This window comes from Giraffa tippelskirchi, chromosome 2 (assembly GCF_054371585.1).
Source record: "Giraffa tippelskirchi isolate mGirTip1 chromosome 2, T2T-mGirTip1v1.2.pri, whole genome shotgun sequence".
Classification (NCBI taxonomy): domain Eukaryota; kingdom Metazoa; phylum Chordata; class Mammalia; order Artiodactyla; family Giraffidae; genus Giraffa; species Giraffa tippelskirchi.
This window is the reverse complement of record NC_137276.1, coordinates 125,752,855-125,777,398: the sequence shown is the minus strand read 5'-3', so window position 1 is coordinate 125,777,398 and position 24,544 is coordinate 125,752,855. Positions and strand designations below refer to the sequence as shown.

General features: G+C 41.1%; 1 protein-coding gene and 1 long non-coding RNA gene across 5 annotated transcripts in view; one reads left to right on the top strand and one right to left on the bottom strand.

Annotated features, from left to right (window-relative positions):
• Window positions 1–3,452: 3,452 nt before the first annotated feature.
• LOC145538485 (uncharacterized) lies at window positions 3,453–17,163 on the bottom strand. The gene is made up of 3 exons (XR_014076891.1): window positions 16,830–17,163; window positions 15,886–15,984; window positions 3,453–3,886 (listed from the first exon to the last, which is right to left on the bottom strand). It is a non-coding gene; the product is annotated as an uncharacterized LOC145538485 (long non-coding RNA).
• SLC33A1 (solute carrier family 33 member 1) overlaps window positions 17,060–24,544 on the top strand; it is a 33,794-nt gene continuing 26,309 nt past the window's right edge. For all 4 annotated transcript variants that reach the window (XR_014076889.1, XR_014076890.1, XM_081570593.1 and 1 more), the window contains exon 1: window positions 17,060–18,260. Coding sequence is in view for 2 of the 4 variants with exons in the window: in XM_081570593.1 (XP_081426719.1) it covers window positions 17,486–18,260 (775 nt within the window). In the remaining 2 variants the exon portion in view is untranslated. The remainder of the gene's footprint in view (window positions 18,261–24,544) is intronic.

Sequence of the window (24,544 nt, the reverse complement as noted above, 5' to 3'; positions counted from 1 at the left end):
TAAAGAATCTGCCTGCCATGTAGGAGAAATGGGTTTGATCCTTGGGTTGGGAAGGTCCCGTGGAGAAGGGAATGGCAGCCCACTCCAGTATTCTTGTCTGAAGAATCCCATGGACAGAGGAGCCTAGCAGTCTACAGTCTGTGGGGTCGCAAAGAGCCGGACGTGACTGAGGGACTAACACTTTCACTTTTCACCTTCAGCAGGAGCAGCTCTTTTCTGCCCTAATATGTCCGCAGCTCCACTGGACCTCAGCTAGAGGTGGTCAAAGGCTGGGAGCTAGAACCATGTGAAGGCTTTCACACATCTCTAACACCTAAACTGAGAGGCTCAAACAGCCGAGAGCCAGGAAAGTTACAGCCCATCTGGCATCTCTCTCTGTGTGTAGTCTCCCCATTACCACAGTTCATGGTACCTGGATTTCCTATGAGTCAGCTCAGGATTCCCAGGGACTATGAGTGTGTCTATGAAAGAGACACACACAGAGACAGAAAGAACTGGTGAGAGCCAAGTAGAAGCTGTGTGACCTTTTCTGTCTAGAAAGTTACAGTTTATTTCTCTGCACTGTATTCATGGAATAAGTTCCAGGTTCTGAAAGAACATGAGAACTGCAAATGTGGTACAATGCTTGGAAAATATAATCAGCTAGTGATCTTAGAAAATGAAGGTCAGTCTGAGGAACTGTTCTAGGTTGAAGGAAAATAAAGAGACATGACAGTTGAGTGAAATATACACACCTAGATCTTTTGCTATAGGGTATTACTGGGTCAGTTGGCAAACTTTGAATACTCCAAGTGAATGGTTTATGGGAGCTCTTTGTACTGTTATTGCAACTTTGCTATACGTTTAAAATAATAAATGAAAAAATAAAATATTCCATAAAATTTGTTGTTTAAAAATCTTTCATGAAGCAACAGATGACGGTGTAATGAAATAACCACCCACATTTGATACAGGTATATTTTTGAATGTCACGTTTTATTAAAGCAGATCACTGAATGCTATTATCATAACTATATTTTTATTGATTACCCCTGCCATGCTCTCTGTCTCAACTATTCTCTCAAATTTTCATTCCTTTCTCTTAGAGTTGAACTGACAGTCTCCTGGTGAGAATTGATTCAGCCAAATCCTGTCTCTTTTTCATCTCTAGGAAAAGGAGGAATACAACTTTTGCCTTTGAAAAGTTTTTAAAATTTCTAATGACGAAAACCTGTAACAATAGTAGTGTCAACTTTAAAAAAAATGCACAACATGAGAGTTGCGAGTTAAGTTTTATTTGAAGCATAATGAGGACTGCAGCCCCAGGAGACAGCACCTCAGAGAGCTCTAAGAAACTGTCCCAAAGAGACTGGGGGGAAGGTCAGTGTATATGTGATTTTGGTGAATAGGGAATACATGCCATCAAGCATATATTTCTTCAGGTGGTTTCTGCTAGTGTTGTGAAGCTTTTGGTCATGAGGAAAAGTCATCACCACGAAGGATTTCAGTGCCTTTGCATATATGAGGAGATGAAAGAATTGGACTCATAAAATTGGCTCCTGAAAATATCTGTCTGAAGACCTGTGCTGCCAGTTTTCACCACCGCCCCTTGCCAGCAGCACGTGACTTAAATATTATAGAGGTAGATGGCAAGTGCCAATTTGTAGTTGACAGTAGTAGTAGTAAATCTTACATAGCACTTTATATGCCAAAGCACTGTTCTAAATTTCTTACATATATCAACTAATTTAATCCTCATAACAGTCCTATGAGATGGATACTATTATCATCAGCTTGTTGCCCTTTTATGACTGAGAAAACAGAGACAGACTAAGGTTATACAGCCAGTAAACCACAGAACTGAGATTCAAACCAGGCCAGCTAGCTGTAATCTTTTATTGTTTATTAAACATTCAAAATATACACTGCCAGACAATCCTCAAAACACACATACCACTTGGCACTTTTTAAAACAGAACAATGGCCCTCTTACCACTGTTTCTTTCAGCAGTTTGCAGTGCGGCACAAATTCACTGGGTGCTTATATATTTGTGTGCATGCGTGTGGCCTCAGTTGCTCAGTCGTGTCCAACTCTTTGCGACCTTATGTACTATAGCCCACCAGGTGCCTTTGTCCATGAGATTATCTTGGCAGGAATACTGGAGTAAGTTGCCATTTCCTCCTCCAGGGGATCTTCCCCACCCAGGGATGGAACCCATGTCTACTGCATTGGCAGGCAGATTCTTTACCACTGAGCACCCGGGAAGCCTTTGTTTATGTATTTAATTGTGGTTTTAAAGGGCTTCCCAGGTAGCTCACCTGGTAAAGAATCCTTGGCTGGTAAAGAATGTTTAGCTGGTAAAGAATCCGCCTGCAATGCAGGAGACCCGTGTTCTACCCGTGTTCTACCCGTGTTCTATTCTTCCATCAGGAATTTCTCCTGGAAAAGGAATAGGCTACCTACTCCAGTATTCTTGGGCTTCCCTGGTGGCTCAGATGGTAAAGGATCAGCCTGCCATGCAGGAGACCTGGCTTCAATCCTTGGGTTGAGAAAATCCCTTGGAGGAGGGCATGGCAAACCACTCCAGTATTCTTGCCTGGAGAACCCCATGGACAGAAAAGCCTGGCAGGCTACAGTCTGTGGGGTCACAAAGAGTTGGACACGACTGAGTGACTAAGCACAGCACAATGGTTTTAAAAACTACATAACATAAAATTTACCATCTTAACCATCTTTAAATGTACAATTCAGTAGTGCTAAGCATATTCACATTGTTGTGCAACAGAGAGACCTCCATAACTTTTTCATTTTGCAAAAACCAACATCCCATTTCTTCCCCGTCTCAGCCTCTGAAAGGCACCATTGCATTTTTTGTTTCTATGAATGTGACTACTTTAAATACCTCATATAAGTGAAATCATACAGTATTTGTCTTTTTGTGACCAGCTTATTTCACTTAGCATAATGTCCTCAAGTTTCAACCATGTTGTAGCATGTGAAAGAATTTCCTTCCTTTTTAAGACTGAATAAAATTATATTTTATATGAAAAATATATATGTATAACTGTTTATCCATTTAACTGTCCATGGGCATTTGGGTTGCTTCCACATCTTGGCTATTGTGAATAATGCTGTTGTTGGAGTGTTCATATATTAAAAACTGAAAATATAAGGATGAAACACGGTAACTCAGAAAATAGCTCACAGTGAGGGTGAAGAAAATGAAGCTCTTCAGGTTTTGGAATGTAGTATGCTTTCGTACTTATACTTTTTGTATAACTGATGATAACACTTTACATGGAATTTTAAAATTTAGGACTTTAAGCTGTTTAAGTATATAAAAATCACCTTTTATAATGTCCATGAATTTAGAGTTCTGGCAATAGGCATCATAATACTTATACAAGTACATGTGTTACTGAACTTGGGGCTACTCACCTGCCACACAGTAGGGGCAATTTATAACACTGAGTTATGGTAAAGGAAAGTACAGTGTTTATTGCAGACGCCATCCAAAGAAAACAGGAAACGCATGCTCAAAGCCTGGAGAAGGAAATGGCAACCCACTCCAGTATTCTTGCTGGAAAATCCCATGGACAGAGAAGCCTGGCAGGCTACAGTCCATGGGGTCACCAAGAGTCATACACCACTTAGGGACTGAACCACCACCACCATGCTCAAAGAACCCGAACTTCCCTATGGCTTTCAGGGAAGATTATTAAAGGCCACATTTAGGGTGAGAGCTGCAGAGTACATGCCTTTCTTCTGATTGGTTGGTGGTAACAGGTGTTTTCAGGAATCTGGATCATCAACTTTCTGGTTCCACCAGTCTGGGGTCTGGTTCTTGTGCTCAAAAGGTAATCACAATCCTCTGCCTTGGTAGGGGTCTTAGTTCCTGCAGAACAACTGAAAATATGTGTCAGATTGTTACCTAAAACAGCTTTATTGCTGAACATTGTTTCTTGATTGCTTTTCCTTTGTTTCCTTCACTTCCTTAATTAGTAACTGCTTGAGTCTGCTCTTTGGAATTCAGGGAAGGCCTAGGAGGACAAAGCTTTTTTTTTTTCCTACAAGAAAGAACTGGGGACATGAAGGGACTTTGTACCATACTTGGGAGGGCCCCCAGGATCCTGCTCAGTTTCAACCCCTCCTTTTCTTTAATACTCCTCAATCTTGAAGGGGATCAGGAATGGGACAAGAAAGGGAATCAAGTTTTGGGTAGAGAGGTTAATCATAAATTTGGCAGGGGAACTTGGTTTTAAAGGATCTCAGTTTCACATATATTATGGGCTTAATTTGTAACCAATAGTTTGCTGTTTTTAAATTCCTACATTTTCTTAATAACAAGCTCTACATTCAGAGCCTGAATCTGAAACAGGACAAAAGAGAGCAGGGTACAACCTTTAGAAGAATGACATAGCCATAGGACATGACAAAACCGAGTAAAACCAACTAGGTCCCAGATGGCAGATTTGACTTCCAATGGAGCTTGAGCCTCATTATATGCTCATTGTGATACATTTAGTTCAGTTCAGTCGCTCAGTCATGTCCGAATCTTTGCGACCCCATGGACTGTAGCACGCCAGGCTTCCCTGTCCATCACCAACTCCCAGAGCTTACTCAAAATCATATCCATCCAGTTAGTGATGCCATCCAACCATCTCATTCTCTGTCGTCCCCTTCTCCTCCTGCCCTCAATCTCTCCCAGCATTAGAATCTTTTCCAATGAGTCAGTTCTTCACATCAGGTGGCCAAAGTATTGGAGTTTCAGCTTCAGCATCAGTCCCTCCAATGAATATTCAGGACTGATTTCCTTTAGGATTGACTGGTTGGATCTCCTTGCAGTCCAAGAGACTCTCAAGAGTCTTCTCCAACACCACAGTTCAAAAGCATCAATTCTTCTACCTTGCTGGCATGTGAAATGAGCATAATTGTGCAGTAGTTTGAACATTCTTTGGCATTGCCCTTCTTTGGGATTGGAATGAAAGCTGACTTTTTCCGGTCCTGTGGCCTTTGCTGAGGTTTCCAAATTTGCTGGCATATTGAGTGCAGCACTTTCACAGCATCATCTTTTAGGATTTGAAATAGCTCAGCTGGAATTTCATCACTTCCACTGCCTAGCAAATTGTGGGTACCCAACTAATAAAGACTCTGTCTGCAATGTGGGGGACCTGGGTTCAAATCCTGGGTTGGAAAAATCCCCTGGAGAAGGGAATGGCAACCCACTCCAGTATTCTTGCCTGGATAATTCCATGGACAGAGGAGCCTGACTGGTTACAGTCCTTGGGGTCATAAAGAGTCAGACACGACTGAGTGGCTAGCACTTTGACTTTTCACTATATTCTCTGTCCTAATTTTTAAAACCATGTACATTAGAACATGACAACAAGTAGGAAAATTTTAACAGCAGAGAACAGGTATATTAATTTCTAAAATATATGCAGCACATTATAATAAATAAAATAAAAATTACCAAGACCTGAGTGAGAAAGGTGCAGACAAAATTCACAAAATAGACAGTTGTTGTTGTTTGATAAGTTGTGTCCAACACTTTTGCGACCCCATGGACTGTAGCCTGCCAGGCTCCTCTGTCTGTGGGCTTTTCCAGGCAAGAATACTGGAGGGGGTAGCCATTTCCTTCTCCAGGGTATCTTCCTGATCCAGGGATGGAACCCTGCATTGACACATGGATTCTTTACCACTGGGCCACCTGGGAAGCCCAAAATAGGCAGTATAGATAGTTAATAAACATGATATGCTATTTTAAATATTTTGGTGTCATTTCCCCAACCTTCTGAAATTCCATAAAATGAGAGAAGAAAAAATTTTAAGTAAAGTATGGCAATATTGGATAAATAGGTAGAAGGTAATAAGCAGAGAAAAAATGTTTCTGACAGGAGTGCAAAGTGACACAACTACTTTAAAAACACTGGCAGTTTCTTGTAAAGTTAAATATACACATCGCATGCTGTGCTATGCTTAGTTGCTCAGTCAGGTCTAACTCTTTGCAACCCCATGGACTGCAGCCTGCCAGGCTCCACTATCCATGGGGATTCTCCAGGCAAGAATACTGGAGTGAGTTGCCATGCCTTCCTCCAGGGGATCTTCCCCACCCAGGAATCGAACCTAGTTCTCCCGCATTGTAGGTGTATTCTTTACAATCTGAGCCACCAAGGAAGCCCATACACATAGCATGCTGCTGCTGCTAAGTCACCTCAGTCGTGTCTGACTCTGTGCAACCCCATAGATGGCAGCCCAGCAAGCTCCGCCGTCCCTGGGATTCTCCAGGCAAGAAGACTGGAGTGGGTTGCCATTTCCTTCTCCAGTGCATGAAAGGGAAAAGTGAAAGTGAAGTCGCTCAGTCATGTCCGACTCTTAGAGACCCCATGGACTGCAGCCTTCCAGGCTCCTCCGTCCATGGGATTTTCCAGGCAAGAGTACTGGAGTGGGGTGCCATTGCCCTCTCCATACACATAGCATACAACTCAGCAATCCTATCCTAGGTAATTGCCCACAAGAAATGAAAACTTTATTTACATAAGAACATGTATGCAAGGGTTTATAGTGACTTTATTGCCAAAATCTGAAAATAATCCAAATGTTTTCGAACTAGTGAATGGATAAACACATACTGGTACATTCATACAGTGAAATGTTACTCAGAAAAAAAAAAAAGCGGGGGTAGGGGGAGGTACACAGAAAGGAACTATAATACAGGCAACAACATGGATGAATCCCAGTGCATTATGTGGATTGAAAGAAATCAGACTTAAAGGCTACATATGGTATGATTCCATTTAATTGACATTTTGGAAAAGTGAAACTATAGGGATTAAAAACATATCAGAGGATCTTCCCTGGTGGTAAAGAATCCTCCTGCCAGTTCAGGAGATGTGAGTTCCATCCCTGATGAGGAAAATCCCACATGTCTCAGAGCAACTAAGCACCACAACTATTGAACCTGTGCTCTAGGGACCAGGAGCCACAACTACTGAAGCCCATGTGCTCTGGAGCCCATGCTCTGCAACAAGAGAAACCACCGCAACAAGAAGCCTGCCCACCACAACTAGAGAGTAGCCCCCACTCGCTACAACTAAAGAAAATCCTGCACAGCAATGAAGACCCAGTGCAGCCAAAAGTAAATATATACATTAAAAAATATTTCTTTCTTTATGGCTATGCTGGGTCTTCATTGCTGTGTGGGCTTTCTCTAGTTGCGGAGAGTGGGGGAATACTCTCTAGTTGTGGTGCGCTGGCTTCTCATTGTGCTGACTTCTCTTGTTGTGGAGCACTGGCTCTAGGCGTGTGAGCATCACTAGTTGTGGCACGTGGGCTCTCCAGCACATGATCAACAGGCCAGGCACATGGGCTTAGTTGCTCCATTGCATGTGGGATCGTGCAGGATCAGGGATCAAACTCGTGTCCCCTGCATTGGCAGGCAGATTCTTTACCACTGAGCCACCAGGGAAGCCCAAAAATAAATAAATAAAATTATTAAAAGCAAACAAACAAACACATCGATGTTTTCCAGGGGCTAGGGGCTGGGTGGGGAGGCTGATTTCAAATGAGCCCAGAGAAGTTTTCAGAGTGATAAAACTATTCCATGTCTTGATGGTGGTTGTGGTTATCCAACTATTTGTGGAAAATGGCTCATATTTGTCAAGACTCATAGAACTGTCCACTAAAATTTTACTCCTCCCCGTCCCCGCCAAAAAAAGCAATTAAAAATTCTGAGGAAACAACAAAAAAAAAAATTCTGAGGAAGATACAGAAGACTCCAGTTCACTATCATATGAATGAAAAGGTAAGAAATCTGCAACCACACACAGTTTTAGGAAGAGACCACTAGATGGCGGTATTAATTTCTTAATAGAACCCAGGAAAAATTTGAAGCTCAAAGACCAAAGGCCTGGGAGTGGAGCAGTTTTTTGAAAACTTTCCTGAAAATCCATAGCTATAAATCCTGTTGTCCAACACTGCAGTGGTTTCTGTGTTTTTCCTCAGGTCGGTCTCCCAGTCTTCCATTGATTCTGCAAGGCCATCAATATCCTTCTAGTAAAGTTCTTTCTCAGTTCGTTTTTGTTTTCTGAAACAGACCAAATAGCAGAACACTTGTTGCTGTCCAACCCTTTGGACAGTCATGTCCAACCCTTTGAGACCCCATGGACCACAGCACGGCAGGCTTCCCTGTCCTTCACTAATTCCCAGAGTTTGCTCAAACTCATGTCGATTAAGTTGGTGATGCCATCCAACCATCTCATCCTCTGTCGCCCCCTTCTCCTCCTGCCCTCAATCTTTCCCAGCACTAGAATCTTTTCCAATGAGTTGGCTCTTTGCATCCGGTGGCCAAAGTATTGGAGCTTCAGCACCAGTCCTTCGAATGAATATTCAGGGTTGATTTCCTTTAGGACTGACTGGTTTGAATCTCCTGGTAGTCCAAGGGATTCTTGAGTCTTCTCCAGCACCATAGTTCAAAAGCATCAGTTCTTCAGTGCTCAGCCTTCTTTATGATTAATTCTCACATCTGTAAATGACTACTGGGAAAACCATAGCTTTGATTAGGTAGACCTTTGTTGGCAAAGTGATTTTCAATACGCTGTCTAGGTTTGTCAGCTTTTTTTCCTAGCAGCAAGTGTCTTTTAATTTCATGGCTGTCTTCACTGTCTGCAGTGATTTTGGAGCAGAACATTAGTTAACCAATGTTTTCTTTGTTTTGTTTTTCTTACTTTTCATTACATAGAATCTTGAACATGTATGAAATAAACAGAATGGTATAATGAATTTCAGTATTACCAAACATCAGTAGTTATTGGTAATCTACCATTCTTAATTTATCAAACCTTCATCCTTCCCAATCCCCATGCAAATAGCTTTTTATAGTCATTTTCCTAATGAGATAAGTTTACATCATTTTGAAATGCACAGTTTTTTAAAACAGGCTTACTTTTTCACAGCTAAATTGAGCAGAACACAAATATATTTCCTACATGCCCCTGCCCCACACATGCATAGTATCCCCCATAATCAACATTGCCCACAGAGTGGTACATTTGTGACATATCACTGTCACCCACAGTTCATAGTTCATGTTGGTGTCACACATTCTATGGGTTTGGGCAAATACATAGTGACATATAACTATTATTACACTATCATACAGAGTAGTTTCACTCTACCAAGCATCATCTGTGCTCCCCTTATTCATTCCTCCCTCTCCCTAATCCCTGGCAAAATGCACACATTTTGATTATATAATTCCCTTTTGTTTTGGATAGACCTAGTTTGGAAGTTTCTAGTAACATAAAGCAAAAAGAAAAGGGAACATTGTGGGAGAATGAAATGGAGCAGGACCCTATGGTCCTTGCTGCCCCCACCCCCATGCATGTCCTCTGCTTGCCTTTGGTCTGTGGAAAAACTTTAGCCAAAGAATAAATTTAATCAGAGAAGTGAGAAAATGCAAAAGCAAAGAAAACCAGTCAGATAGGACAAAACAATAATAGTTTAGTCAATAAGCAAGATCAAGGACCTTTAGTTCTTTCTCAAGGGCTGCAGATAATATTCTGAGCCATATCCCATGAGCTGTCTTATCGATACTGAAAACCTCCACCAAGTGAGATGTTAACTACATGATGACCAGACTGTAGCCACGATATAAGCTGCCACAATTCCAAGAATCGACCACAAAGAAATGGAAACAAACTGACCCTGAACTGAAGAGTAACTGTACTTAAAATTATCAAGACAACTCTGGTCAGACCACGAATGACCAATTGTAAGGTGACTGTCTGAGCTGACTGTGCTGTTTCTGCCTGGAGCCCCCTCCCTCTGTCTGTAACAGCTCTTGTCCCGATTGTTGAGGACAGGCAGAGTCGGCCTTTGGACAGACATGTGTCTCCTCCCCGACCACTACCCTGGTTGTCTGAAAGAAAGCAAATTTTTCTTTTCACCAATCTGGCTTCTTTACTGGCTTTCGAGCAGCGAGCACCCAGACTCTACTTTCAGTAACAAGAAGGCTAAAGAGATAAATCCAGTAGACAACTGGATTTCCAGGAGGAGTTAATGAAGAGGAAAGAAAGAAAGGAAAAATCAAATACATTATAAAAGAAAATTTCCCTAAACTCATGAAAAATTCTAAACTTTGTTCAAAAAGACCTAATAAATGTTGAATAAGATTAATAGAAAAACATACATGGTGAAAATTCTGAACTCCAAAAACAAAGGAAAACTCCACAAGCTTCCAAATGGAAAAACAGGATACCAGCAAAGGAATAAAAATTGATAGTGTCAACTGAAAAAATAAAGAAAGCATAATGTGAGAGCTGTGAGTTCAGTTCTATTTGGGAACTTATTGAAGACTAGAGCCCAGGAGACAGTCGCTCAGAGTTCTGATGAACCACACTAGGAAGAGGTAAGGGAGAGATCAGTGTATATGTGATTTTGGCAAAGTATATGCAATCGAGTAAACATCCGAGTAGAAGGTTGCTGCTAGTCAGGAGGAGCTGATGTTTCCTTTAATGATTTTAGTGCTTTTCTAGATATGAGAACATGCAAGAAATTTGGGTCATAAAATCTTCTCCTGAAAATAGCTTACTATGAGAAGGTCTGTTCTGCCCGTTTTCCCGAGCATAGAGTGCCTCATTCTTGATCTTCACCCTGAACTCCTTTCAGGGTGTGTCAAAGGTCAGCAACTGCAGTGGCTAGGGACTTCATTCTTGTAGAATCAGATGGTGAGTAACATTTTTTTTGTTGGCAAAAGTAAATAACAGGGAATTTCCCTGGTGGTCCAGTGGCTAAGACTCCTCACTCCCAATATAAGGGGCTGGGTTCAATCCCTGGTCAGGGAACAAGATCCCACATGCTACAACTAAATAAATAATTTTTAAAAGTAAATATCAGTAATATAATAATGTTATAAGTAACTTTTTTGGTGTAATTAATATCTTGTTTTTGAGAACTTCAGCCCCAAGTTATAGGAAAAAAGAAATAAAATTTTTTAAAAATCGATATAAAAATATGTTTTTTTGTTGTCCTTTGCTTTTGGATTCCTCGACCATGGATTGAACCCTGACCTTTGGGGGGTTCAATTCACTAGATAGCCAGGGAGTTCCCAAGGTGAACATATGTTTTATGATTAATAGAAAACAATTAAAATAGCATCACATTTTGGTGCTCTCATATTGGTGTACACTGACAAGTTTGAAATACAAAGGTTGATGAGGGGCAAACAGATGCAATTAATCACAGCTAAACATTATGCATTAGTATAAACTTTTTGGGGGACTATTTGGCAATATATTACATTTTAAATATTTATTTTGACCCAGAAATTTAACTTGTAAAATATATGTGTTTTATATTTACATATTTATACCCATTGATAATATTGATATATATTTTACATTTTACATATGTATTTGGGGGAGTTTTGGGAAAACAAATCATCAAACCAGAAGGCTAAATGGTCATCAGTGTTATAAATATGAGCCTGGTTGGTAAATTTTAGCAAATCCACACAACAGACTCTGACAGGCCTAGTGTAGACCCTGTGTTCACACTTAAGATTATTCAACTGTAAGTAATGGAGGATGGAGTGGGGCAATTGAAGGCAATAAAGGATTATGGCTACCTTCAGGAGGGTTTTACATTGGCAGTTTTACTAGCTTTATCAGAACATACCAATCAAGGAAGGCCAGTTTCCCAAAGAAAAGGGAGTTTTACTCCCTTTTACTCTCTACTCACTTAACAGAAGTGAGTAAGGGGCCCTCAGTATGTAAAAAGAGCAGCTGCTCTCGATAGTATTGGCTGAAAGTCCCCCGCAGTAGTGGCCTTATTTTCATAGTAGTGGTGACAGTTGCTCCACATTTGCTGAGCCTGGTGGGGGAGTGCTCCCAGATGTGTAGGAAAATGTCTCAGTTTGTCAGGCAGGAAGACTACCACAAGGCCTTATGATGAGTAAACAACAATTTGGGCATGACTTAGCTGTGGACATCCCTGGTGGCTCAGACATTAAAGAATCCACCCGCAATGCAGGAGATGCAGGTTACAGTCCATGGGGTCGCAAAGAGTCAAAACGACTGAGCAACTAACTGCTGCTGCTGCTGCAACTAACACTTCCACTTGTTTCACTTTAGCGGGGAAGACTTGCCTCTGTTCCATGTGATGGCAGCAAGGGCAGCTCAACCTGGGGCTGGAAGATTCACTTTCAAGATGGCTCACACACAGGGCTGGCAAGTTGATGCTGTTGAGTGGGAGCTCAGCCAAAACTGAGAGCCATGAGCCTTAGTTCCCTTCCAGGTGGTCCTTCCCTTAGTGCATGGAATTCAATTCTAAGAGTGATTATCTCAAGAGACAGAAAGTAAAAACTACCAGTTCCTTAAGACTTGAGCCTGGAAATTATTCCAGCATCACTTAACCTGTATTCTATTGTTCACAGAGCATAGATTCAAGGAAAGGGACATAGATTCTACTTCTCAAAGGGAGAAGTGATAAAGAATTTGGAAGCTATGTTTTAAAACTGCCATATCAAGTTGAGGGAAGACAATAAATGTTTTTAAGATTAGGGTTGGAACCTCTAAAAAGCCTCAAGAGTTTAGATACTTAACGTGAAGTATACATTATGTATGACCAGCTGGCTTACTATACATAATATCTGGCATTATATTACACCTTACTTACACCAAAATTGCACCATATTCTATATCAGAATTTCCTGACCCATCCCTCACCCTCAACATGCTTTTGGTCAGAATTCAGCTTCTAAATGAAAGGAATTGACCAAGACGGCTTTGGACTCTTTGATTCAGTATTATCATTTGAATGTCAGATCTGGATAGCCATGCTATAACGTTTAAACCTCTGGCAGATTGTGGAAAATGGAATAATGAGGACAATCATAAATATCATGAGATGTTTAGAAACTATTTTGTATTTAATTTTTTAGCTAGCCTGTACCTAATCAGGGGACTAAGTATCAAAGATCAGTTTGATCAACTTTAGGTAACCAAGTGGCCTTAAAAAAAAGAGTAATCATTTCATCTTTTCTTTTTGATGGGTTCAAGATGTATTAGCTATTGTATGGCTCTATTGGTTGCCTGAAAATAGTCAGGAGCAATTGTATTATTTTGGATTATTTTAGACAACAAATTAATATTAGTTGTTGGACTTCTTGGTTTGTGCTTCTGTGTGCCTGTGAGTCACAGTCAGTATGACCACATGTTTTAGAATAGAAACTTCTAGTCAGTGTAGACACCTATGTCTGGATCCCTCCTGGTAAGTTTACTGGACTTTAAAAAACAATATGTTACTAAGAGATTTGTTTTGACTACTTAGAAATGCAGGATGACTTGTCCACACTACAGGTCACAGTTGATGTAATAAGTACACGAAGGCCATCTGTACACACAAGAATAGTTCTGAGGGCTTACATTAACAAGACACAAATTTTTTGTTTATAATAATCTACTAGTACTGATTGCTATTGAATTTCTTGGCCTAATGGACTTCAGTATATTTTGTTATGGCATCTGAATATCTAAGAAAATAATTGGTCTATAGCATATTTCAGTAGTCTATGTTTTTTACCCTTGACGTTCCTGGAGTTTCTTTGAGGCTCTAGGAAACATCAGTAACAGTAACAATATCGGTATCAGAGGTACTGAATACAGTATCAGAGTAGGTGTAGGTATTACAGAGTTGGTATGTTGAGGTTAGTTATATTAACAATGATAATATAAGTAGAGTTATAAATTAATATATAACTACTTAATATATGTAACTACAGTTAATATTAACTCTGCAACCTATAGGATTTAGGGGGTAGATGACAAATACAACAGCAAATTATAATTCAAATGATTTATAATACATCAAAGTCCTTCTATTGGTACCTACACCTGAATTAAGCCCAAATTGCACCTTTCCTTCATGAGAATGTCTCAATTTTTAAAACACTTAAAAATCTACAGATAAATTATTACATGTCATTTGTTTTTAATAATACAAGAAAACATCACTGAACTGGAAGATTTTTATCTTCAGATTGAAATGATTTACTGATTCCCAGTGTGACAGATTAAACTATGTTTACAAATCCTTTGACATGCTTCCCTTCAAGAACACTTTACCGCCTGAGCCCCAGGGAAGTCTCCCTTCAAGAGGTGGAGCTTTATTCTCCTTCCCTTGAGTGTTGGCTGGACTTTATGACTTGCTTCTGATGAATGGAATTTAGTAGAGATTTAAAAACAAGTGACAGTAGGTGACATTTGAGACTGAGTCATAAAAGTATTGTAACTTCTTCCTTCCTCTTTCTCTTAGACCACCTGCTCTGCAGGAGACGAACCACCATGTTGGAAAACTATCTCATCAGTGTTACAGGGAGCTTCACATGGCAAGGAACTGGGGCCTCCTTCCAACGGCCATATGAGCGTGCCATCTCGGAAATGGATTCTCCAGCCCCAGTCAAGTGTTCAGATGACTGAAGGCCCAGCTGACATCTCACTGCAACCCCGTGAGAGATACCAAGCTGGAAGCACCCAGCTAAACCATTTCTGAACTCCTAGCCAACAACTGTGAGATAAAATGTTTACTCTTTTAAAGTGCTAAGTTTTGCAGTAATATGTTACTCATCAATAGATAATGAATATAACCAGAAAAGATTATGATTTAGTTTTTAAAAGACAGATCTAGAAATTAGGAAAAAAATCTTAAGTATCAGACAGAAAGAACAAGCTATTTACAAAAGAAATAAAATCAGGTGACTATTTCTTCCTTATCAGTAATAGTAGAAGTTGGAAGTCAACAACTACATTTTTTGAACATGCAAGGATTCGGTTTACCTATACATCCTGTTTCTTAAAAATAATGAAGGAAATTCTCTAACCATATAAAAACTGAATAGAATTTAATCATGATTGTACCAAGAACTTATGGGCAAGATAAAAAGCACACACACACAGACAGCTATTCTGCAATATGTAAATCTAAATGGATGCTGACAATATGAATGGGAATTTGTAATATGTTATAAAATTAGTCTCGAAATAGAAATTATTTCCATTACATACTTACTAGCTTAGTATTAAACTTTCTATTACATAATTCACTATTCAGCAAGTATTTACTTTTAATATGCCTAAGTACTTTAAAAAAAATCCTCAGCAAGTACATAGACCTTTGATGCTCACAAATGGAATTTCGCCTAAGAACTATCATCTCTGCCAAAACTTTCCCAAAACATTACAGAATGTCAGTCTTCAGAAATGCATTATTTGTATAGCTTGGTTTCATGTGTAAACTCTAGGTTACATTTAATAAATGTGTAACTTTTTAATTCAAATTTAACGTCCATCTTCAGGAATCCAAACTTTTTTCCCTGAATAATTTTGAGATAAAGTTATCAAAATTTCAACATTTGTATATGGAAGAGGCCAACAATAAGATGCTCTAAGGTTTGGTATGTTTATCTTGAATTATACATTTTTCTTTCTGGCCAAGCCATGGGGCTTACCAGATCTTAGTTCCCAGCCCAGGGAACAAACCTGGGTCACTCAAGTGAAAGTCCAGAGCCCTAACCACTAGACCACCAGGGAAATCCCTCTTTAATTTTAGGATTTAAGTTTTGTGGGTTTTTTTTATATGTAACCTACTTTTTTATTGGAGTATAATTGCTTTACAACATTAAGTTACCACTGTAGGAAGAAATGAATCGGCTATATGTATACGTATATCCTCTCTCTCTTGGACCTCCTCCCCTCGCCACCCGACCCCATCCTACCCACTTTAGTCTTCAGGGAGCACAGAGCAGAGTTCCCTGTACTATACACCAAGTTCCTACTTCACATGATAGAGTATTTATGTAAAACTTAATCTCCCAATTCATCCCCCCTCCCCTTGCCCCCTGTGGCTACCACCGGTGTTCCACGTCTGCGTTTCTCTTCCTGCCCTGCAAATAGGCGCTACAGGTTGCTCAAGATTAAGTTCTCCGTGATCATTTCAATAACGCACACCTGTTAACAAGAAACAAAATTTTAATATTTGGTTTTTACTAGATCTTTTACAGTAACTAAAAAATAGAACGATAAGGAAATCTTATCATTCCAGTATATCCAATTTAATTAGTTATCCAGACACCAGTTCCCCTAAACTTCTTCCTCCACTTTGAAAAACAGACTACGAAGAAAGCTAGCGCGCCTTGAGCAGTTTCATTCATTCCAGGAATAAGGAGGTAGGTACTGTAAGGAAGCGCTTAGACTTTTAGCCAGGACTCTTTTTTTATCCTTTGGAGGGCACAAAGCGTCTCTGCCTGCTAAGCAAATTCCATAAACTCAGTCCTCCTCCTCACTGTTTCTATCCGGCCCACGAAAGCAGGAGCATCACAAAATACCCAGCCATTGTTTGGACTTTGCCCACCTCCAGCCTAGTGACTAAATCAGTCCTGAATATTCATTGGAAGGACTGATGCTTAAGCTGAAGCTCCAATACTTTGGCCACCTGATGCGAAGAACTGGTTCATTGGAAGAGACCCTGATGCTGGGAAAGGTTGAAGGCAGAAGGGGACGACAGAGGATGAGATGGTTGGCTCGCGTAACCGACTGGATGGACAGGAGTTTGAGCAAGCCCCGGGAGTTAGTGACGGACAGAGGCCTGGCGTTCTGCAGTCCATGGGGTCGCAAAGAGTCGGACACGACTGAGCGACTAAACTGAACTGAGCTTAGTGACAAACCCTCTCTGAGTCGCCCTCTCTGAATCAGAGGTTGCACCGTAGAAACCTTTGGCTATCGGCAAAGGCCTAGCTGAATCCGCCCTCACGTGCCTGCAGGGGCCCAATGACCGAGAACCACGCTTTCCATACCGTCGCATGCGCTCACAGTTCCGGAGCTCAAGCGATGCCCCGCCCCGGCTGCACGGTGCGTTCGCGTTAATCCTCCCAAGAGGTCTCGGCCACTGGGGCTTCAGGTTCCTACTGAGCATTGTTTCCGAACTCGGCCACGAGAGCGTGTCTTGATTGGCTTGCCCTGGAGGCGGGTTCAGGACTTATTTGAGACTAGGACCACTTCCTGAAGCTCTAGACAGGAAGTTATCAGATGTCTATGGTGTCCGGTGGAGAAAGTGCTGTTTGCTGCTTTGGTGACGGCGAGAGAGGCCCGTGGGTCGGCGGGACTGGCCGTTTGGCCTCGCCGCAGCCAGGGGCCCGTTTCCATAGCAGCACCACGGCCCCGTCCTCAAGCCCAGACCCCGGCGCGGCTGCTCTGGGGGCTTCTTCAGGCTCCTTGACGCCGCTCCAAGGGGCACCTACCTGGGTTTTGCCTGGGCCTCCAGCCAACGGACTGGCTCCTGGCTTCAGCTCTGCGGGCCACAGTAAGAAGTGCCCTTATCAACCCGCGCCCTGCCCCGCTCCCTGAGCCATAGAGACCCCGGTCCAGAGCGACAGCCTTGGACCTGGGACTAGACGGATCCAAGACGCTCAGCCCCGGCCCCCCTCAAACGGGGCTCTGCATCGTTTCTGATATGTCACCCCCCGTCTCCCACAAGGACAACAGTCGGCAACGACGGCCAGGGACTTTTAACCACTCTCTAGATTTGAAGAGTGGTCCTCTGCCGCCGGGCTCCTGGGATGATAATCTTCCGGAGGTGGTGGGCGGGGAAGGGGACAAAGAAGCTCTTCTTCGGGATATCAGCACTGTTGATTTCTCAAAAACCCCACGGAGCTGCCGGGCGGAATTGAGCAGCATTTTGTTGTTGCTCTTTCTTTACGTACTTCAGGGCATTCCACTGGGCTTGGCGGGAAGCATCCCACTCATTTTGCAGAGCAAAAATGTTAGCTATACAGATCAAGCGTTCTTCAGTTTTGTCTTTTGGCCCTTCAGTCTCAAATTGCTCTGGGCCCCGTTGGTTGATGCGGTTTACTTTAAGAACTTTGGTCGTCGCAAATCTTGGCTTGTCCCAACACAGTATATATTGGGATTCTTCATGATATATCTCTCCACTCAAGTGGACCATTTGCTCGGAAATACAGATGGCAGAACCCCCGACGTGGTTGCTCTCACTGTGACTTTCTTTTTGTTTGAATTCCTGGCAGCCACCCAGGACATCGCTGTGGATGGTTGGGCGTTAACTATGTTATCCCGGGAAAACGTGGGTTATGCTTCTACTTGCAATTCAGTGGGCCAAACAGCCGGCTACTTTTTGGGCAATGTTTTGTTTTTGGCCCTTGAATCTGCCGACTTTTGTAACAAATACTTGCGGTTTGAGCCTCAACCCAGGGGAATCGTCACTCTTTCAGGTAGTGTATTTATTATGCTGTTAGGTTTATTGTACGCTTATAAATCCTTTCGACAGTGTGTGTTGGAACCATTATTTAATGAACTGGAAATCATATTATGGGAGATGATCCGAGGTAAGTTATCTGTTCTGCTAACATGAGCCTCAGCCAGAATGATTACATTAAAGCAGTCATAATTGATCAGTATTCTGAAGTGAGCAGGGAAAGGCAACTCATCCAATAAACATTGTTGTGTAAGAGCAAACAAAACTCTGAGTCTAGGGATACCTTGGTGCTTGCATAATAATACTCAGGTGCACATTTTTTAAAAGTCTGGCTGGTGTGAACACATGAACCCAGCCTGACTCTATGATTTTCCTTTTGTCTTTTGTTAGATTGAGATTTCTAGCTCCATGTTTTCTAGTCCATTCCTACCCTTACTCTTATACCAAGACCCACTTTCTATCTCATCTACTCTTCTGATGAATGGAACAGGGTTAATCCATTCAAACATTAGTGAGTGGGCTAAGTGACAGTTCAAAGGGCCTTCTGTGACTGAAGCCAGTTCCAGTCCTCAAAAAGTACTTATGAGAGTCAGGCTTTACATTTGCCCTTGTTGAATAAGATTTCATGATGTGGGTAAGTAAAGCTCCAGAAGCCGCCAAACAACCAGCTGAAAATGCAGTGAAGCAGGAAAGTACCAAAAGATACAGGACAGTACATACAGTGTTCCAAATATCTGAAGCAATGGTTTGTGGCATCTAATTTTGGGAAATGGTGCTGAAAGAAAGGTTGTGACCAAATTAAAGGTTGTTGACCAAATTGTTTAGTTGCTACCAGTAAGAGTTTAAAGTTTGTCCTGTATGAAATTGTGAATCCTGTAGGTTTCTCCCCCTTTCTACATGAGCATAATACATGGCCCTGTACTGTTTTCTGGTTTTTTGTTTTTGTTTAACTTTCCTAAAAACTAAGAAACAGTGTAAAATTACCAATATCAAGAACAACACTGGGACTGTAATAGAGTTCTTAATTCTGGTAATGATGATGAATTTAGGATGAATTTAGGATGATTGTCTTTTGAAGTTTAAACAGCTACTTTCTCTCATCTTCCTAGCATTAGGAGATTCCCAAAAGGTAAATGTCAGGTTATGGTGTGTGGTGGGGGCTTCCCTGGTGGCTCAGTGGTAAAGAATCTGCCTACCAATGCAGGAGATGAGGGTTCAATCTCTGGGTCAGGATGATCCCCTTGAGAAGGAAATGGCAACCCATTCCAGTATTCTTGCCTGGGAATGGGCAGAGGAGCCTGGCAGGCTACAGTCCATGGGGCACAAAAGAGTTTGACACGACTTAGTGAACAACAACAAGGTGAGTGGTGAGGGACTTTTAAGGGTTATGACATTCAGGAAAGGGAGGAAGGGATTCACAACTGTGTTTCTGGAATCGTATACACCCCCTCCACCCCCTGTAAGGGACCCCCTTTCTACTTCTTCAAACTGCTAGTGAGCCACCATTACTGATGAAATAATATTAATAGTTATACTTTTCCTCAGTTGGTTTAAGGCTGAACATAGTTGAGTGATACTGCTATGCACCTAGACGGATTTGTCTTTTAGTGTTCTGGGGTAGCATTCCTGCTCTGTGGATAATTTTCTGCTCAGAGATACTTTGTGAATGTGTCATATCAGCACCTTGTTGCTTTTTATATGTTTTGCTTTTTGTTCTTTATTGGGACTGTTCATATCACCAAAAAGGGCTAATAGGATGATGTGTTCCTTATTATGGGAAAGCCTCAGTAGAGAAATCAAGATTGAAGAGGCTATGGAAGCTTAATTACTGAGTAAATTAGAGCTTTCTTGTGTGTTAAATAAGTGACTAATACAATATCATTCCAGAGAATGCTGTTATCCATTCAAGAACCATTATAGCTATATCCTCCCTCGGCCACAACCGTGCCCCTTTGCGAAAATCAGAAATGTACCACTGGATTTTTCTTTACACTGGTTTATTATTTTGAATAGCTGTTTTTTTGGAATTTGAACTGTGTTCTCCAGGAAACTATAAAAATAGCTTACTTTTTAATAGAACTTTTATATCCGTAGTATATTGCTGTTTTGGGTTCAAGCATTTTAATAAGAGTTGAAGAGTTCCTGCTTTTTTCATTCTTCTTTGTACAACTGTACATCCCACATTTATAGTTTTTTTTTTTTTTTTTTTTGCAGAGGTGGGGTAACTTAGAAGAACCATTGGCTTTGAGGAATTTAGAGAGCACAGAGAGACTCATGGAGGAAATACAGTTGCTTAGGTAACAGGAGAGGCAAACACTGAGGTGACTGTTTACAAAGTGAGAAACTTTAAAAGAAGCATAATTTTTTTTTAATTCTGGAGTATATTTTGTGATTAGCACTTTGTTTTGAGCTACAGATACATGGAGATAGAATACATTCGGAAAGAACAGTTTTTACATCAAGCAAGCAGTAATCTAAATAGGAAATTTAGAATGGAAGGATAGGATGAAAATATTTAATAGAATCCCTTAGAAAGAAAAAGTTATGCTGAGATTGGCTTTTGGTACCTTCAGGAATACAGAACAGTCCTTAACCCAGAGGTAACCTTTTGGTCCTGCTCCGTTGGTTTTCAAGGATCTTTAGTAGCAAAACGAGACAGCCTTTTAAGCTTCAAGAAATGTGAGAGTAACCCAGAAGAACACAGAGATTAAAACATAAAGTTTTATGACTTGAAAAGATAAATTTCAGTCCTTTCATTCTTTCAGATGAGGAAACTGGTAAGGAAACTCTTAACTGGCTAGTTAGAGATAGAGATTTACTTATGGCTTAGATTTCCTGACTCTTTATTTGTTGTTTTTCCTTCAGTTGTCAGAAAATTAGGAAAAACTTCAAGGAAAGCTTCAAAACCTAGATATAATATATGCTGATTGGGCTTTTCTGCCAGAGAAATCAGCACTCTGACTGCTGATGTCTAAAAAATCCATCAGCGTGCTCCCAGAATGCCAGATGCCCAGAAGTGACAGATTAAGGGTTTTTTGTTATTTTGTTTTTAAAGCGACCCACATCTTTTTATTTACTCAGCATTGACTCCCTTTTTGATACTGGTCATATGACAGGTATTAAGATTTGATGACTAAAACCTGGCCATTCTCTCCCCACAAGTAATTTGTAGCCTATACTGGAGTTTCAGAGAAGGCAATGGCACCCCACTCCAGTACTCTTGCCTGGAGAATCCCATGGATGGAGGAGCCTGGTAGGCTACAGTCCATGGGGTCGCTAACAGTTGGAGACGACTGAGTGACTTCACTTTCACTTTTCCCTTTCATGCACTGGAGAAGGAAATGGCAACCCACTCCAGTATTCTTGCCTGGAGAATCCCAGAGATGGCGGAGCCCGGTGGGCTGCTGTCTGTGGGGTCGCACAGAGTCGGACACAACTGAAGCGACTTAGCAGCAGCAGCATACTGGAGTTTTGTCAACTAAAATGAGTTGGTGCAGGACTGTAGTTATTGGAGAGGACAATGATGACCTGAAGAACTCATGCCCTTTTAAAGGCAGGTAGGTAGCCTCGGGTCTGGGCTTCTCAGGAGGCACTAGTGGTAAAGAACCTGCCAGTGCAGGAGACGCAAGAGACACAGGTTCAATCCCTGGGTCAGGAAGATCTCCTGGAGAAGGAAATGGCAACCCACTCCAGTATTCTTGCCTGGGAAATCCCATGGACAGAGAAGGCTGGTGGGCTACAGCCCATGGCGTTGCAAAAGAGTCCAACATGATGTGGTGACTAAACAACAACAACAACTGGGGCTACTAGAGTCAGGAGAGATTAAATATTAAAAGCTGGAGACTATACCCCAGAAAGGAGGTCTGAAGCCTTTTTCCTTTTTTAAAACAAAGCAAAGGAGAAATGGTACTAGAAGCTTTCTTTGTCCAGTAAAGAACTGTGGAATTGCTTTTGTGGATGGGGTGCATAAAAGCCAATTTACAAAATACACTGTAAACTAAAAACACATTTGATTTTATTTGGTATATGTCTTATTTGGTATATGTTGAATTTCACTTCTAATTTCATTGAAATATACTTAGAGGCCAGTTGAATTAGCCTTTAGTATGTAAATTTATCAATAAAAGAATTATAGAGCCTCACTAATTACAGTCTCCTACTTTCATTTATAGTATTCCTAAAAACTCTTTATTGGAGAAAGCAAAATAGACTGAGTTAATACAAGATACTCTCCTAGAAAATTAAAAATGAAAAATATAAAACCCCTGATTTCATCTGTTCTTTTAAATACAATTTGGGATAAATCTTGCATTTTACTCATGTTCTTTTCATTATTTTATATTTTTTACTGTGGATTTTATATCTTACACTGTATATATACATATATACATATATATACATATATGCATGTGCATGCATGCCATGTTGCTTTAGTCGTATCCGACTCTTTGGGACTCTATGGACTGTAGCCCACCAGGCTTCTCTGTCCATGGGATTTTCCAGGCAAGAATACTGGAGTGGGTTGCCTTGGATCTCCCATACTCATATCTTGGTATGCTGCTGCTAAGTCGCTTCAGTCGTCTCTGACTGTGCGACCCCTAGACAGCAGCCCACCAGGCTCCCCCGTCCCTGGGATTCTCCAGGCAAGAACACTGGAGTGGGTTGCCATTTCCTTCTCAAATGCGTGAAAGTGAAGTTGCTCAATCATGTCCGACTCTTCGCCACCCCATGGGCTGTAGCCTACCAGGCTCCTCTGTCCATGGAATTTTCCAGGCAAGAGTCCTGGAGTGGGGTGCCATCGCCTTCTCCGATATCTTGGTATTCAGTTCAGTTCAGTTCAGTCGCTCAGTCGTGTCCGACTCTGCGACCCCATGAATTGCAGCACACCAGGCCTCTCTGTCCATCACCAACTCCCGGAGTCTACCCAAACCCATGTCCATCGAGTCTGTGATGCCATCCAACCATCTCATCCTCTGTCGTCCCCTTCTCCTCCCGCCCCCAATCCTACCCAGCATTAGGGTCTTTTCCAATGAGTCAACCCTTCGCATGAGGTGCCCAAAGTATTGGAGTTTCAGCTTCAACATCAGACCTTCCAATGAACACCCAGGATTGATCTCTTTTAGGATGGATTGATTGGATCTCCTTGCAGTCCAAGGGACTCTCAAGAGTCTTCTCCAACACCACAGTTCAAAAGCATCAATTCTTCGGCGCTCAGCTTTCTTCACCGTCCACCTCTCACATCCATACATGACCACTGGAAAAACCATAGCCTTGACTAGACGGACTTTTGTTGGCAAAGTAATGTCTCTGCTTTTAAATATGCTATCTAGGTTGGCCATAACCTTCCTTCCAAGGAGTAATCGTCTTTTAATTTCATGGCTGCAGTCACCATCAGCAGTGATTTTGGAGCCCCCCAAAATAAAGTCTGACACTGTTTCCACTGTTTCCCCATCTATTTCCCATGAAGTGATGGGACCAGATGCCATGATCTTAGTTTTCTGAACGTTGAGCTTTTATCTTGGTATGGGAGATCACAATATGTATTTTATATGTCAGTGTGCATGCTGAAATATTTATTAAGAATAGGGTGCATATTCAGAAAGCAAGATGTTTGTTACCTTCTAGAATTTCTACTTCTTGGTTTGGTGTTAAGTAAGAAAAACTTTTTAAATTTCACTTTTTTCCCTTTACTTTTGAACATGATAGCTGAATTTCAGTTGTTATCAGTTAAAGCCATAGAATACATGATTTCAGCACATCTAAGGATTTCTTTCCTTTTAGATGTTTTATATTGTCTTATGTTTGAGACCTACATTTCTTTTATTTACTTTTAAAATTTTTATTGGAGTATAGTTGATTTACAGTGTTGTGTTGAGACCTGTATTTCTTATTCTTAGCACAGTCATAGAACTTTTGGTAGAACTTTTTCTTGCTTAAATTTCCCACTAGTTTTTAAAAACTTTATTTTAAAATAATTATAGATTCACAGGAGGTTGCAGAGAAATGTTTAGGGAAGTCCTATGTACCGTTTCCCTAGCCTCCACTGTTAAAATCTTATATAACTATAGTACAGTATCAAAACCAAGAAAGTGACATTGGTGCAATGCATAGAGTTTATTCAGATTTCAACAGTTACACATATACTCATTTATTTGTGTATTGTTATATGCAATTTTATCATGTTTAAGCTTATATAACCTCCAAAACCACTATCAAAATACTCAACTGTACCTACACCACAATACACTTTTCTGTTGTTTCTTTACAGCTATGCCCATTTCCTCCTCTCCATCCCTAATC